General features: G+C 38.8%; 1 protein-coding gene across 3 annotated transcripts in view; it reads right to left on the reverse strand.

The window, feature by feature from the left end:
• SULF1 (sulfatase 1) overlaps positions 1-17,603 on the reverse strand; it is a 103,122-nt gene that overhangs the window by 3,124 nt on the left and 82,395 nt on the right. For 2 of the 3 annotated variants that reach the window (XM_050892292.1, XM_050892293.1), the window contains 8 exons: positions 14,329-14,545; positions 11,107-11,353; positions 9,214-9,310; positions 9,035-9,129; positions 8,547-8,612; positions 7,296-7,468; positions 4,818-4,960; positions 4,591-4,714 (listed from right to left, as the gene is read on the reverse strand). In XM_050892292.1, coding sequence (XP_050748249.1) covers positions 4,591-4,714; positions 4,818-4,960; positions 7,296-7,468; positions 8,547-8,612; positions 9,035-9,129; positions 9,214-9,310; positions 11,107-11,353; positions 14,329-14,545 — 1,162 coding nt within the window. Of the gene's footprint in view, positions 1-3,657; positions 3,692-4,590; positions 4,715-4,817; positions 4,961-7,295; positions 7,469-8,546; positions 8,613-9,034; positions 9,130-9,213; positions 9,311-11,106; positions 11,354-14,328; positions 14,546-17,603 lie in introns of all 3 variants that reach the window. The other variant, XM_050892294.1, reaches the window with a different exon arrangement.

Genomic DNA, 17,603 nt, shown 5'->3' on the forward strand with positions numbered 1-17,603 from the left:
TTTAAAGCAAGTTCTAGAAATATTTTTTTTTGCAAACACTTGGCAAACTCCGTATTACAGGAGGCAACACAAGCTTTTTGGATCCAATAGGACAGCTATGACAGAGTGTCTTCCTTCTTTCTTTTCCTGAAGTAGACAAGAGAAATGAAATCATGACATGGCCACGAGAGCCATCTTTGTAAGACAAATTATGGATAATTTGTTTCCTGAAACAAAAAATAATTAAATACTGCAGAGTTTTCCAGGAAGAAGTCTTACTATTCTAGCACTTAGAGGCATAAAGTGCCCTAGAAAACATCATAGGAAGGGATGCATTTTTGAGGAATTTAGTCACTGAACCCTGTAAGATATTAACCACACTGCAAATGTGACAATATTTAAATTTTGCTCTGTTAGTATTTGTATTGATAGTTTCGTTTTTTTTTCTTTGCCAGATTTGAGCCTGTATAGGAAAACAAACTGCTCTAGGAACAGTCAGTGGCCAAAGTGGTTTGGTATGTGATGGCAGAAACTGAAACAGGAGTGCTGCCGTTTGACCAGTAACAGGTTTGGGGATGGACCAGGGCAGTGGGGGGCAAAGCGGGAGCCAGAAAAGTGCCTTTGGGCCCAGAAGAGCCTCTGCTGCCTGTCCCAGGCAGTGGGACAGAGGGCTGAGCTGAGCAAGCTGGGGTGGCAGGGTGGGCAGCGGGAAAGTCTGGGGGCCAGTGAAGAGGAGCAGGGTTTCTCATCAGCCTCAGCAGTGGGGCAACGGGGCTGTGCTGCAGAGAAGTAAGATCAGCAAGGAGTTTGCTGTATTCCTACAAAATAGCTCAAAGGCTGAGTCAGAGCTACATGGACCTTCATGCTGGATCTGTTTTTTCCCCTCCAGCTGTGGCACTGTTTCTGCAGTCTCAGAGGAGTTTCACACTGGGAAGGCACTGAGAATTGTTCAATGATCTTCATATCAAGCAGAAAAAAATAACTTGTTTAAATACATGGGACAGAGGTAACTTGTATTCACACATGTTAAATAGGAAAGCAAAGTCTTAAGGTCCTAGAGCTGGCTGTATGTTGGTTGACTGAGTGAGTCACCTCACAGCTTAATTCCACAACATAGCAGTAAGCATGAAAAGTTTCCCACTGAAATCAAAGCATACAGTGGGAAGGACAGAGGAAAGAAAAGGTTTTCCCCTGTAAGAAATCTCATTACAAATAAGTGTGAAATGCGAAAGTGCAGATGAGTTGCATTTGAGTAACAGCATGGCAGTGGTTTCCTTGATCAATATTTTGGAATCTCTCAGCTGTGTCATAGACCCAAAAGAGAGAAAAATTGTTGCTAACTGTTCACAGTAAAACATCTTCCGATTTTTAAAAATCAAGCATTAGCTAAGCTTCACTCTCCAGTTATCATACCCCGGAGTCCCATGATGCTATCCGTGGCTGTGTTGCCTCAAAACTAATAAGGGATCTGGATATATCTCCATTGAGACTAAAGACAAGTAGGTACAATCATGTCCTTGGTGGCTTTGAAAAACCTCAGACAAGCAGGAGAGGAGAGAGTAGTGTGCAGTTCCCACATCCTGTTATCAGCCATGTCTGCAGAGTTGTTCTGTCCATCAAAGGACATAGGTGACACGAGTTCTTCCCTGTTGAAGCTCTCTCCCTACACGTTAAGCAAACGGCACTATACTGGCTGTTTCCATACAGGCCTGTTGTCTCAATATTGTACTTGTAATGCCTGTAGCGCTGCACTAACTCAGGACATTTTGAAATGGAAACAGGTCTGAGTAGATGAACTACACGATCTGAAGGAAGCCTAAGGGGTAGTTCGGATGGCTTCACAGCATAGGGCTTTCCCTTTCTTATTCTGCTGGTTTCTCTACAAGCATCAAGAAAAGGATCCTCTAAGAGATCGTTTTAATGGTTCCTGATAAATGGTTTTTGTTCATTTAAATTTTTTTTTGTTTTAGAAAAGAAAACTGATTTCCCAAGATGGGGCTTGAACCAAAATGCTGAACTCAGGCATCTGTGTATATTGAGAAACTGGGTGTCTGGAATGTAATGGCACAGAGCAATATCACTTGTGCTATACCATACCTGCTATTTATCCTGGTAGGATAATGTTTATTGACTTGGTATCAGAAGTTAAAATGTTTTCACTACTAAACAGTGTAGCAAGATATAATTTAAAGATCAATCTCGTGCGCTCTACTATTTCATGCAATCCTACAATTCAAAAATGCCATTTCTGTTAGATCTGTAGTTAAAATGAGGGGTGCTTACAAGGATGTCTTCTAATGAAAGACTTAAAAGCATAATTACAGGGATTACTTTCTATCATTGTAGTAACCAGTTCCCACCAGGCTGTAATGAGCAATGCAAACAACTGGGATATAACCAAATGAAAGGGTATCATTTTCCTAGGTCCCAAAACTACTCAAGTGAGAAAATACAAAATTGGCTGCAAGGAAAAATTAGCTGCTTAAATTGGAGATCTATAGAACATTAAAATACATTATCTTAATTATTCCCTGGCTGCTGGGAGCTAATGACAAGGTTCTTTTCAGAAGACCCTGTGAAAAAAAGTTTAATGTAGACTTGTATACTCCTTGGACCCAATTTACATCTCAGGTAAACAATGTATAACAGGAGCTAATCCACCAAAGCGCATGGAGAAGAAAATGTATAAAACTGATATACCATGAGAAGACATCAAGTCTAAATATGACACTTGACAGACTTTAATCTGTTTTTTATCCTGAGTACAAGTATTGCTCAATGAACAGCAAGTACAAGATTGTTAAGACCTGAGGTTTTTCAGTCTCTTCAGGCTTTTGCTTTATGTTTGACTGGTTCCTCCACCAGGAGAAACTGGACTCTGCATGATAAACATGTAGGTATGATAAATATACTTGCAAACAGATAAATATGCTTGCAAACATCAGTCTTTCATGTATTCCTCAGGTTCAAGCATTGGGTATAAAAAACCTCACCTGGTGCCCTTCCTCAGTTCAAATATTACAATCTTTTGAAGAAATTTTGTTTCATGCGTGCGTGATCTGGTCTGAAAGCATTGGCCCTCCTACCCAAAGGAGCCTCATCTTTCTGCCATACTTATATTGAGCTGCCTCCTGCTGGCTTCTGAGCACATGCTGCTCACATTGAGCACTGCTTCTGCTTAAAGCAGCATCTGCCAACATTTCTTAAAGCCACTGAGACGATTTTACTTTACTTCCATAGGTTTGATTAGGCTCTTTGGATACACGTACCTCAGAAAGCTTTTTAAGCACATTTGGTTTACTTTTAAAAAGCAGCTGTACAGACTTCCTAAATAAAACCAGAAAAAAACCCCCAACCCATTCAAAATCAACCCAACAACAGGAAAACAACCCAAAAGAAGTGATTCTTTTTGTGTCATTTTCCCTGTGTAAACATCTGAGAAATACAGGCATGGAATATCAGCTGTATGAAGTCTTGCTATGACAATGAGCTACGTTAAATGCAGAATGGTAGATCTAAAAAACAATGGCCAAGTTCAGTGTAAAGTAGTTAGAAAATGCATGCATCAAAAGCTATGCTGTGTGCAACATGGCAGGGTACAGACATTAGTTGAAATGGACTGGAGTCATGCAATTATTTGGAAAGAAGCTGCTGAGGAGAATAAAAAAGTGTGGATACCTGTGTGGATCATAGCTTCCTCCATCTTTATTTCCTGATATAGGAAAATACAAGAGTAACTTTTGTTAGTGTTTAGAACTTGTAAAACCATTCACAATGTAGTTTTCCATGCACAGCATCTAATTCCTAAAAAGAAATGTACTGTGTTAAATAAAGACAGAGCTGCAGTCCAACAAAGATTTCCTGGAAGTTTTATATAAAAGAACTGAAAAACCACAGTTTTTCAAAAATAATAAAACCCCCAAACAATTAGATACTGTAAAAAAGAGAAATATTTGTAGCTGAAGAAAGAGATACAAAGATGCAACACCACAAATTATGTAGAAGGGAATATTCCTGTAAAAAAAATCACAACATTCCATCAACCAAATTTAAGTGCAATGAATTCCAGAGTTATGAAGTATAAATACCAGCTATTTTTCTACTCAGAGACTATTGTAAAGAAATACTGCTTTCCTCAAAAATGGAGGGGACTACTGCTGATTGGAAGTTTGCGATGTTAAGTCTCAGTTGTGGTGTAGAGCCTGAGGTTGTTTGTATAGACAGACAGCAATTGGAATAAACACAGGATTTAGTACCTCACCTGCTACTGGGAGGCAAAAACTAACCAAATAAACCCTGCAAGAGAGAAAAGAGTTATGACTATGAAAGATTTGCATATGCTTGTTATTGCTTAGTGCAAATAACGTGATAACCTTTCTGCAGAATTTCTGTCAAATGTTGTTGTTTCCATCAAGATCTGTCTAGAATAACCTGTGCAAACTTGCAAAGAAGCTTCCTGGTCATGCAGTTATGCAGGATGGTGTATGTGGATCATTCCAAACTATTCAGAGCAAGACTTAGAAGAGCAACACTTCATGGATATAATTAGTACTTAAGCAGATGGAAAAAACCCAAATAAAATGGAGATAAACACTTTTATTTTTCTTATACCTGTTTCAAGTCCCTTTGGCCTTGGATTGCACTGCTTATAACCTTGACAACTTCGCAGTTCCATTAGCTGTATGTGTAATTGATTCAAAATGCCTCTTTCCACTGTGTGTACTGTATTCGTCAGCTGAGAAAAAGAGGAATGGAGGGAAAATATACTTGTTAATAGAAATAAAAAACCCCTAGAGGAGTCTGGCGTACAACATTTTGTAACAGGGAAGGAGGTTTACCTGATAGGGATCAGTGTTCATATCAAAATATTCCAAGAATCCAGTCGCAAACTCACAAAAGAGGAAATTGTGGGTGTCATTAACTGTTCGCAAACACCAGTAAGTGTTGTTATTCGAGCTTGTGCAAGCACAGAAAGAGCCCACTGTAATTAAAGAAACAAGTTATTAGTTTTCAGTGGAAAATAATCTGTTTCTTCTGCTAGTGAAACTTCTGTAGATCTTCATGTACTTAAGTTCTAGATCAATTTTTTTAAAAAATCTATTTGAATAATGTTAGATTCTCATCTAAAACAGAATAAATGTTGCTCACATGCAATTTTCACAAACATACAGTTAAAGAAAGCAGAAGATAGTGAATCCTGTAGTTAATGAGGCATATTCTGTTCTGAGTTATATATGGTTTATTGGGGTTGAGCAGAATTCAGACTTTACAAAACAACAGCACAAATCCTGATCCTTAAGATTTGTATACAACAAGATTCATTGGAATTGCTTACTATATGTAAGGGTACCATTTCCCCCAACAGTAAGTAACCTCAACCTAATAGAGCCTCTGAGATACAAGTACAAGAGAAAATTACAGAAGTGTAAGCACTACAGAGGAAGGTCAAATTGCTAGTTGATATCATATGTGAGATGGAAATGACACAGCAGTCAAGAAAGCGTGAGGCAGTGTACAGGAATGAGGCAAGTGAGAGACATTAGGCAACGAAGAGATGGGTTTGCAAGCAGGGAGCTTGCCTGGCACATTGAATGCAGGAGAGACGGAAGAAGCAAGGTGGGAAGGAAGACCAATGGATAATCCTATGCCTCATTATAAGCAGCTCTCCCTTACTGGCTTGAGTTTTCCTAAGGTAACCACTTAAGTATTATTTTGAACTGCAATCCCTCGTTTTGTTTATTTGATACACAAATAAGAGGGAAATTGAATCGTTCAGTCAGGCCTTTGTAGGACAATCCCAAGCAGTGTAACTGGATTACACCTTGGTTTCACTTTTCAGCCTGGGGAAACCTAGAGCAGGCTTCCACTCCAGACTGAAGACACCTGGATCCAGGTGTCACAGTGATGGGAGCAGCCATAGAGGAGGCTTGGGTGTATGCTGTCTATAATCTTGTTCTGCCAGCAGAAAAGGCTGTAAGAGAGGTACCTCTTAATTTTCAAATGAACTGCTAACAAAGTTTTGCTGTAGAAGAAGGTCTCTTTGATTCCAATAATAAAATATTAATATTGCCTTAGATTTTTATTTAGATTTATTTAGATTTGTTATTAGTAATGCGACTAGCTGTAAGAGTATCAATGTTTTGAACAAACATCATAAAAATAGTAATGGTATTACAATACATTAGCTCTTCTTTAAGTTATGGACTGTGTCAAAGGGACATTTTTTTACCCCATGACTGTTGCTGGAGCATTGCCAGAATGCACTGCAATATGAGAATGCTTTTCATAACTGTTTGTTACTCCACAGTTAAAAAGTAATAAGCCAATTTAATTGTTGTCTTTAAAACAAAAATCATGCATATGGCTACTTTAGGAACATCTTAAAATGTAAAAAGCGTATTAGCAGAAGTCCTAGTGCAATCAGAACAGATTATCACTAGGAGACAAAATCTTTCTCCAAATGAAAAATTGCTCTTAGCAAATTTTCTGCTTGGAGTCAAATATGTTGTAACTTAATCATCATTTGCTTTCAAAGTTTTTGAAAGTAAAGTTTTCAATCACTTTTCTTCCTCCACCACCAAAGATGAGAAAAGGGTTATTTTGTTAATGCTGAATACTGAGAAATGTTGAAGCATGCCTCAACAGGACAGTTATCTATAAACCCTGAAGTTTAAAGGAACTTAAAATATTTTCTAGCTATAATGTTTTGTTCTTATACACCAAGTAAGCATTCCACAGTTGTGATTTTTAAATTCTTTTAGAATATAAAAAATGGGAATAATGGGAAGAATTCATAAGGGAAAGTATCTGTATTTTCTTCACAATAAGGTAAGTTGTTTATGATACACTTTGAAATCAAAATGATAAAATTAAAGTAGACCTTTTGTGTGCTGAAGTTTGTGACAACATTAAAGGTCAAGTCCCAAAAACGATTTGTGACAATTGGAAGAATAAGGTTATTATTAATAACCGGAACCCCAATTAAAATTCCTATGAAATATTTGGTCATCTTGATCTCCAAGAAATGACACAAATCTCAGTGGCTGGTTACGAAAGTCTATGTTTTAGAGGCCAATTCTCCTTTTTGTTTCTCTAGAGTTTAATATCGAGCCTCTTGTGATAATTTCATATAAATAAATAATGCAACAATTACAAGCATACTCAAGTGACATTCTTCCTTCATACTTCAGAATAACGGCAGCAGCAGCATTACTAAGTGCCAGTTCTTCAAAATAATGCTCTAATTGCATGAAGTGGAAACTCTGTAACACAGCAGAATAACCTAGATCACATCTGCATGTGGACATAAGTCTTACAGTTCCAGAATGGTGCTGTTTGCCAGTGGTTGTTGTCATGGGTAAAACACGTCAGTCCAGGAAGGCTACACTCATCTCCTTTCTTCTGGCGCTTTTTCCCCTTCCTTTCTTTCTTCCTTCTCCTGTTCTCTTTGAACAGCTGCAGTTTGCCATCCACTTCCTGTGCTGCTTCTCTGTTCAGAGAGAAAGTTGGGCATGGCTGACAGAGAACAGTCTCTATTTGGTTAACAACAGCACTAGCAGTTTTTACATCTTTCTGGCTTTTGTAAAGATGAGAGAATGAGAATATGCACTTCTGCTAGCTCAGCTTCCACCCTGGCTGTTATGACAAGGTCTTCTCTTCAGTAAGCATGAGAAATGATGCACTGTTGCATTTAGGTTTAACTGGATCTTTTTAACAATCTTGAAGTCAATTAGCTTCTGAAATGATTAATTTCATCCACTTTCTATCAATAGGTTCTAAAAATATTATCCGTAAACTTTCACAAGTCTGTCCAAAACTACTGAAGGTTTCTTGTGAGAGCTTGCTGTATGTGACCTTTTCTTTCCCTTGCCTCCTCCCTTCCCCTCTCCACAAAAAAAACCCCAAACCCAAAAAATTATATTTCTCAAGTCACCAAAAAGCCAACTGAGAGAGTGAGAGGATGTCGTGGTTTAACCCCAGCCAGCAACTAAGCACCACGCAGCCGCTTCCCCCTCCCCCCTCCTAGTGGGGTGGGGAGGAGGAGGGAAAAAAAAAGGTAAAACTCGTGGGTTGAGATAAGAACAGTTTAATAACTAAAGTAAAATAAAATACACTAATAATAATAATAATAATATAATAATTGTAATGAAAAGGAATATAACAAAAAAAAAAACAACCCACCCAAGAAAAGACAAGTGATGCACAATGCAATTGCTCACCACCTGCTGACCGATGCCCGAGCAGCAATCCGTGCCTCCCAGCCAACTCCCCCCTGTTTATATACTGGGCATGAGGTTCCATGGTATGGAATACCCCTTTGGCTAGTTCAGGTCAGCTGCCCCGGCTCTGCTCCCTCCCAGCTTCTTGCACACCTGCTTGCTAGCAGAGCATGGGAAACTGAAAAATCCTTGACTTAAGATAAGCGCTACTTAGCACCAACTAAAACATCAGCGTGTTATCAACATTATTCTCACACTAAATCCAAAACACAGCACTGTACCAGCTACTAAGAAGAAAACTAACTCTATCCCAGCCAGAACCAGGACAGAGGATAATAACAGTCTTACTTGAAGGGATGAAGATGGCTCTTGAGTTTCTCTTGGGCCTTTACCCCTTTCTCTTTGTTGTAATAGCTACAGGGAAAATTATTAGGAATTATCAAGTCATGAAACCATTCTTAACACAAAAACAAACCAGAAACATATCATCTTTGACATTTTCTTAAGGAACTACACAGAATGACTTATGATTTTAACTTCATTTAAAGAAGTTATATCTGTGTGAGTGATCCTATGCTAGATTATAGCAAAACTACAACCAGGTTCAAATACATTAGTAGAATACAAGCATATTTACTCTTAAAATTTGAACATTTATCTTCTTTTGATTCACAGTAGCTTCTACTCTTCAAAGGCATCTAACTAACATGAGTACCTACAGTGGTTATAAGTATCAATAAGGCTTCTGTTCTTTCTTTTCCATCTCAAAAACCTTGGAAAATGTGTAAGCCTTAGCAATCCGTGTAGCTTTCAGTGTTGAATGCTGTCTCTCTTACCTCTGTTTACTACAATCACATTCATCTGGTTTTCTTCTTTTTAGGTGTCCTCTAACTTCCCTCAAATTCTTAATTTTGTCTTGGAGAGCTTCGATCTGCGGAGATATTTCTGAGTCAGAATTATTCTTTGAAAAGGTAGCAGTGCAAAGACTTCACTCAGATTTTGAAATACCTCTCACCTCCTTATCAATGTAAGCCTTGTGGTCCTTCCAGGCTCTGGCGGATTGGTACAGCTCCCTCTCACAGTGAATAGTGTCATTTGGAAGAATAAAACATCTGTAGACGTGAGTTTAACAAATAAGAAAAAGAAGGTTAGTGGTTTCCCAATTGCCTACTAATTTCTTCTCTTGCTTCTAACATTCCGAATCAATTCTTTGTTATAGTCTATTAAGAAATAAATAAACTCTACAAGGTCTTCTCCTGTTGACTTAGTAATGTTAATAATTGCTTCAATTGCTTCAATCTATTTTCTCTGCAAAATAAAAAAAAAAAAATCCTCATCCTTGACAGATGCTCTGGGCCTGCTAAGCAAAAATGCAATGGCAATGCCATCTTAATGAGATTCTTAATCCAATCAGAAATGAAATTGAAACTGAAATAAAAATCTGTTCAGAATTTAAAGCCTCTTGTTAACCAAACGTGCCATTTCCTATTTAACCACCAGCTGCTGAGAAATATATTGCTCTTGCACATGAATGTGACTGATCTTCCAAGTACGCAAAACAGTCAAGAACAGAACATACAGTCAATGGGCTAAAGATCAATACAATCAATAAAGATCAATAAGAATCAAAGTTAGAGCAAAGAGTTCAAATAAGTGGTTAAAAAAAAAGCCAACAGAACACTCAAGTTAAAAAGTGGTGCAATGACAAAAACATTCATACCAGTGTTTGAAAAAACAGCTCTACCAAGAGAAAAAAAAACACATGGAAGGCCAAGGAGGTGGACTGAGATAGAAAATCCAGCAGACTACAGGCTGGGCTTTCAAAGTCTCCATGCTGACACACAGAAATTCCTTATAGAAATATTCCAATTTTATAGACACAACCTTTCTTGGGTCCTGCTTCATCAGAACCCTTCTTTTAATTTTTGAGAAGAATAGCAGAAAGGAAGATTTAGATGCTTATCTCTTCCCTTGTTATCCCATTATGTTTTTTTCTTCACTCAAAGAATTCTGAAAGCAATACAGTATTCAGTAAAAGTCAAAACACTTTATGAAGAAATAATAACTTTTCCAGAAAGCTATTTAAGGCTTTATTAATGCCATGGTTGGAAATTATCAATGTAAAAAAAAGAATATTTTTTACTTATTCAAAATTAACTTTTATGTTTTCCTTGATTATTTTTTTAAAAAGAAGAAAATAAAAGAGAGAAATGCTATTTTTATTTTAAACACAATAAAAAGGATAAAATAGAAGATTTTTGTTGCCTGCATCTGCCTGGCTTTTCAGATCAATCATATTAGCTTTTTTAAACTAAAAAATATTTTGAGATTTTTGCCTTTTATTCAGATTTAGTGTAGGGCTAAAAATTGAAATCTAAGCATCTTCCAGGATGGAAAAATGATTGCGGGTCTCTTCAGGGATAAACAGGTCTAATGTATCTTAGCTAATGTTAGTGGCTGCAAACAACTAAGCATTAAGAAAGATGATGTAACTGATCTAATCTGTCCTCATTTAGAGTGGGATTTCAGTCGTCTCAAATTTAGGCCTCTATGCCAAGCTGGTACCCTAGACTTTATAAAGAACAGCAGGAGTGTCAGCTTCACAGGGTGATTAATCCATCATAAGATGCATGTTTTGATACGGAGGATGAATCTCCCTCTGGAGATGCCTACTCCTCCTGAGAAATAAAACCTAAAGTAGATGCCTCCCTTTAAAATACACATAGTAAAGTTAAATGATTCCACCTACTAACAAATACAACTCAGGTTTATCTAAATCTACAACGATAGTTTTGAGTTCTTAAATATTGTAACTATAAAATCATAAAAAATGGAGAGAGGGAAAATATAATTAGAAAATGAAGAAGATTTCATTTTAAGAAAAAAACCACAGAAAAACCAATTGTACTTGTGCGTCACTCTGACAGAGTTGGGTTGACCTATAGCGTCAGTGCCATCAGCGATCATCGTGTCACCAGGAGCACCATCGGTTTCCTCTGCTTCTTCCTCATTTTCAGCATTGTGACGCTTGGTGATACTTTTGGTCTTTAACACCTGCAGTTCTTCCTCTTCCAGATTTATGTCATATATTTCACCTTCAAATTCCACAGACAAGGACCGGGTTTGGCGAGTGTGAACAAATCGAGGTTTGTATTCTGAAGCAGAAGAAAGACACATTCCCAGTTGCATATACATATCTACATGACCCATGCCATGACCACAAAACATATTCCAAAGAGCAAGAATGCTCTTCAGTAAAAACAGCTTTTTTTTTTCCTGTGGCTTTACAGAAACTTATTTAATGATTTTTTGATACGTCAGGGCCCACACTTTCATGAGTAGCATGCAATTTCGATTGCTTCAAGGTTTGCATTTCATCCTAGTCTGACCTTATGCCACAGTTAGCACCTATATCTCCAAATAAAATCAGTATCTCAGAAATCAGATATCTAGAGACACTAAAAAAAATCAGAGACCACAGGATTAGAAACCACTTTAGAAAATTAAACCATTCAGTACTGTGAAAAAAGTCACCACCTGTAAATTGGCATGTGACATGTTTGACATGCTTTAGAATAAAAATGACTTTTTGAAAGGATAACACCTTTTCCTTTATAAAGGTAGGCATTAAAAGGGCAAGAATCCTTCATATGTCAGTGTATATGTATCTATGTGTATATATATATATATACTTCGACACACACATCATCCGTATTTGTAAGTCACAGACCACCAAAAACTTGTTGCATTGTAGAGCTACAGTGAGATTGATTGTGTCACTTCTACCCCTTGAAAGCTCTGAGCTTAGTAGGGTTACAGCTCTTTTAGTTACTGTGTATATGAGTGAGATTAACTAAGACAATTAACTCTTTGAGAGTTTTTTAATGTTATGTACAGGAATACCTGTGTTTGGACTCAGTCTGGAAGACTTCACACTTTCTACTTCTTTTGCTAAATGTACTTGTCCCAAATCAAGCTGTTACAACCCACAGTCAATACCACACCAAAGCATGTTCTGTCTAGCAAAACCATACACACAGAGCCCTAGAAATACATAATTCAGCTTGTAAAAATCAGTTGTAGGGCATTTCCGTTTGTTACATCTATGCTCAGCACACCTTTGTCACCTAACAGTTAATAATTCATGTAGCAGAATAAAATGGGAGCTGTAAGAAAGACCTGCCTTTGGCAGGTAGTGTCAGTTATACTGCAGTTTTTATGTTAGTGTCTTTGAGAGACTCACACTGAACCTTTCCCGCAAGAATCTTTTAGAAGTGCAGATAGTGAGCCTCATTCAACTCTTCATTCCAACCACCCTGTCCTAAACTGTTTCAGTGGTTGCCTGCTGTCAGGTGAAAAGAGGCTTCCCAGTCAAGTCAATGAAGACATTCATCTTCTTGACGAGAAAACCCCCAGTTTCAAAGCATCTTTCTGATTTATAACCATATTACTCTTTAATAAAATAACGCAGAAAGATTAATAGGGTCAGATGGGACTATTTCTGGCATTTTAACAGCCTCTGATGATACTACTTATTAATCAAGTGACTGAAAGAGTGGAATATATAAGCATCTTAACCAAGTGTCATCTAAAAACTGAGGTCTGAACTAGTAATTCCCTTAACAATGTCTCCTCATCATGAGTCTTTCCCTGCTCCACTCAGAGGAGTGCTAAGGCAGATTTGGAGGAGGAGGAGGAGGAGGAGGAGGAGGAGGAGGGAAGAGGTGTAAGAAAGTTGTGAAGGAGAAAAGCATAGCAAACAGACGTTTTCTAATGCCTCCTTCAGATGTTTTCCATCCTTTCCCCACTTTCTCTCCCCAAGTCACTTCCCCCAGTTGCAGTCCCCATTCAGGCCTTGCTGGTGCCCTGGCAACACTTTCTCTTTCCAAGGTACACAGCAGGTATTTCCCCTTAAGAATATCACTTGGGGGAACATTGCCCAGTTTGAGAATCACCCTGGCAGTCTGTGACATGTAGACTTTTCAGCAGAGGTCTGCCTGTACACATTGTGAAGTTCCTTAGATCATACTAAACAAATGGAAGAAGTTATATCAAGGCAGCATTTAGTCTGAACAATGAGACAACTCAAGACAGACAATATTGTGGTTGAATGTACAAAGAATACCAGGGATTCTTGTTCGCATCCAGAGTGGGGGAGGCTTTAAATCAGGAAATATTTTGAATTATACTGACATTATTTTCTTATTCCATAGACATCTGTGCAGTTTCTTCTAACAACTTGTGTGTTTTTCATACGACTTCACTATCTTCCTGTTTTAAAGACCCATCTTTATTTCATTCCCCGGTCTAGTGTTCTAGAAGGAGAGCAGGAGAATACAGCCTGCTCTTGAACAAAGTCTGAAATCCAGGTCCGCTTGTATTGCTATGGCTGCAGAACTTTGCTTTCATCGCTGGGCAGATAGATGAAAATACTTGTTCCATTTAAAATAATGGCTTCTTTAAATAGGCTTATTTTGTAGAAATCATTAGCGGAAATAAATCCAAGTACTGCTGTTCCAGAAACCCTCTTGCACATTCCCTTCAGCCCACAGTCCACTAGAGGACACTGCAATCTCACTCGTGTCCCTGCGGGCATCCCGGTACGGACTTGCAGGAAAGTTACAGCTAAATGTATTTCAGTCCGAGAGCAGTCACAGCACTGCAGCCCCTCATGTAAAAGACGTCTGTGGGATCTCACCAAACGGCATGCGAATTCGGTGCTAACGATGCAAGAAAACACTTGCACTGGCCGTCGTAGCAAATAACGGCACCGGCTGATCCGCAGCCGCCACCGGGCTGTCATGTCTCAGCGGCGCGATAGGTGGCACCAGAGCGCCACCGCCGCCACCGCCGCCATCACCGCCGCCATCAGCACCGCCGCCATCACCGTCGCTACCGCCGCGCCACCGCCACCAGCCTAAAGACTGTTCCTCGCTTGTGATCCGAAAGATAAATATTGTCGTTCCTATTACTGTTATTACAGAGGCAATTATGTAGAACCTGACTGCCAACTGCGGATGTATTCATTAGACACGAGGGTGAAAGCAGGAGTATACCGGTAAGCCAACACGCCGCTAGCCGTTTCCCCCTGCCCTTTGCCTCGGAGTCCAAGAGATCAGATAACACTTACTTTGCGCATTAGGGTTTCTCAAGAACTGTCTTTGATTTTTTCTTTGGGCCCTGCTGTTTCGGTAATCAGTGTCTCCACAGTTGCAGTCTTTGTCTTTGCCGCTGTATCCCCGGGAGTGTATGCTGCGGGTCCTTTTTCTGATGGCAAGTATGTCGCTAGATACCTTACACTTGTGAATTCGAAGTTTGCCGGAAGCATCCTCTGTGCACTGCCACTTCTGTGAGAGAGAGAAATGAAGATGATTTCCCAGCAGCCTTCCAAACCCCTGCTACTTTCAGGTGGATTGTAAAACAAGACAGGCAAATTTCTTTAAAAATTAAGCAGTCCCTTAAATAACAAACTGAGAAGGGAAACATTTTAGGGACTAAATTCACTCGCATTCTTCTCAACATCTCTCTCATGCTAGGCAAACGTAAGCTTGAATGAAATCACTGCAAATCTGCATAAAAAAATACAACCCGGCCAAAAAAGATACATAAATCAAGAGTATCTAGACTAAACACATCCCTGAAAGGAGCAAGTAAAAAGTCTTAATTTACTGAGCCACAGAGTACAGCTGTCAGGGCTGTTTTCACCAACTCTTTTTTTTTCTTTGAAAAAACAAACTTTTTTTCTTTGTTCTGTGACTTGGAATTTCTAACATGATTCAGGGGAAAATAAAAAATCCCTACAGATGAAGAAGAACTGGTCCAAGGCTTCCTTGGAAAGAGAAGGACAAACTGTGGAGGTGATTTATAGAAAAATACATAAACCACTAACAACATGTAATTTATTTCCTTACTGGTCGCCAGAGTTAGGATCTGCACCCTAAGACATGCCCCTGCAAACCACGCCACTCAGACTTGCAAACATTGCTGGTTCTTTATATTTTACATGAGAAGGGAAAAGCCTGAAAGCGCGATACCCCCAGCCAGCCTCCCTACACCCAGCAGGTACAAGTGAGGGGAAGAACCTAGGGACAGTAAACAAATTAATAAGCTTGGATAAACTCCTTTGGATACCTAAGTCTTGAGATTTGTATTAGACTTGGGAGAAAAAGGTGCAATCTGGAAGGAGTACCTGTAAAAGGCATTGTATGCGTGCTGAATAACAGAGCAAGTGCGGGAGGATGAGAGGAAACAGAGTTTTTTCCAGCTTGTCTGCACAATATCTGTCTGACTTGATTATCAACATCACTGAACCAAATGGAAGATTCCAGGTGGATTCTTCCAGTGGATCCCACTGTCTTCACTTTTCAAATTAAAAAGCAACTGGGATTTTAATTCCCTTTCCACACTGAACTGTCTTAAAAAAGCTAAATGTCATTTTTTTAAAAACATGGGTAGGTGCTGACAGATCAGAGCTCCTTTGCCCATGCCCAAAGCTTGCCATACATGGCACTCATAACACCCTACACAGGCTAAGAAGTCTGTGAAGATTTTAAGTCAGTTGTAGTCCGAATAACAATAGGGAGAACTAGAAATAGCTATGGTTATTTATAATTTTAATACAACTAGAAACAACTATTACCCACTGAGTTTTGTTCACTTGTGCATCTTAAGCCACAATAACCAGAGTTTGCATACAAAGCAATTAAGTTTGGCTGGATAGTGCAGAGAGCAAAACTCAATAATGCTATTGATAACTGGAACCTTTTAGTTGCAGTTTCAGCGAAGTTTCCTTATAATGTGTCCTGTTTTGGTTCCCGTGACTGAATAGCGTAGCTTTCTCTTGCCTCGTTAATAACAGCAAGACAGATAGATGCCGGTCCTAATGGAGTCCCCAACTTAATTTTTGAAATGGACACTAATATGAGACCATACATATTTCGGTAAGTCTCTTCCATTAACTAATGGCTGTTCTGGACTGTTTTGGGGGTGCTGTCAAGCTGACTGAAGAATGAAGAAAGAAAACTAAGCCTCAGGTAGATTTGCTGACCTGATAACCTGAGGAGCGAGCTGATGTGGCTCTGAACTGCAGCACCGTGAGAGCACTCTCTGGCTTAACATGTGGGCTGAGCTAAAAGATGGATTCCCATGCTCAGAGACCTTGCCTGTGGATTGGCATGACTCTGATCCCAGAACAGTAAACCATGTGTAAAAGGCCCTAGACTTGCACAAGTCTGATGGCTGCCTGAGAAACACTGCCCAGACTTTCAGTGTAAACATATACATACAAGTGACAAGGTGACTTTCTACAAGTAAAGGTGTCTGAGAGATGTAACGCTTTGCAGGATTTTATTCTGCAATAGCATGTGCACTCTTCCTACCACAGCAAGAGAAGATTGTTACAGGGTAAGAACTGACTGCACCACTGTATTTCCTGTGTTTATTGAGTACATGTTACATTTATAAACATATGGCACTAGTTTTTAACGAGTCTCAAAAGTGCCATTTTAATGTAAAATAAGTATTCTCTTTGTCTAACATTAATTATAGCAAGAGGTTCCAGGAGTGACTTCAATAGCCATTTAGATCATTTTTAACAGTATTATGACTAACATTGAAACAAGACTCTCTGTGTCTAGTACAAGCCAATAATAGTTCTCTATTTAAAACAGGGATTAAATATGATTCAGTTTCTCTTTTTTTTTTTTAAATTTTATTTTAAAAAGTGTCATTATAAAGATGCTTCAGAGTTCTAAGATGGAATTTTTAGATTAACTTCCCTGAATCCCTGCCCATGCCAGTGTAATCGGGCACTGAGCATGCATTATGCAGTAAGTCATAATGGTCCGTCTGCTCATCTTTAGATCTATAAAATGCATTAATGCACATAAAAGAAGATTCTGACTGATGCACTGCCCCTTCCCCTCCCCTGTTTTCTACCTTCCTTCCCACTATGAATATCAAACTATTCTTTGAAGTCCAGGACTATTAAGTTTGGTTTCTGGGTCCCCATTTCTCCATCAATAAAAAAAAATTGGCGCATACACAAGCTAAATATGTCTTCATTAAATTTTAATTTGTATATGTTTTCTTATTTTCCCCGTTTATCTTCCTTCTCACGGTGATGTTTCACAAGACACCTAAGCCAATCTAACAATTCACTGTTGCCATAGGAATACAAGATAGTCCTTGCTTCTGTCTGCATGCTGACTTAGGGACCCCTGCGCTGATTTATTCTCTCCTCAGTAGGAGAAAAGAGGACTAACTCAGAATTAAAAAACCAAAGCTAATAGTAGAGAAAAAGCAGGACCCTGCCATTTGGCTGCAACAAGCTGTTCTATTGTTTCAGTCATGTTGTGAAACTTAGCCTGTGTCAGCCTTTTTCCCTGTCATTGACTCATCTTTTCC

The sequence above is a fragment of the Gymnogyps californianus genome, chromosome 2 (assembly GCF_018139145.2).
Source record: "Gymnogyps californianus isolate 813 chromosome 2, ASM1813914v2, whole genome shotgun sequence".
In the NCBI taxonomy this organism is placed as follows: domain Eukaryota; kingdom Metazoa; phylum Chordata; class Aves; order Accipitriformes; family Cathartidae; genus Gymnogyps; species Gymnogyps californianus.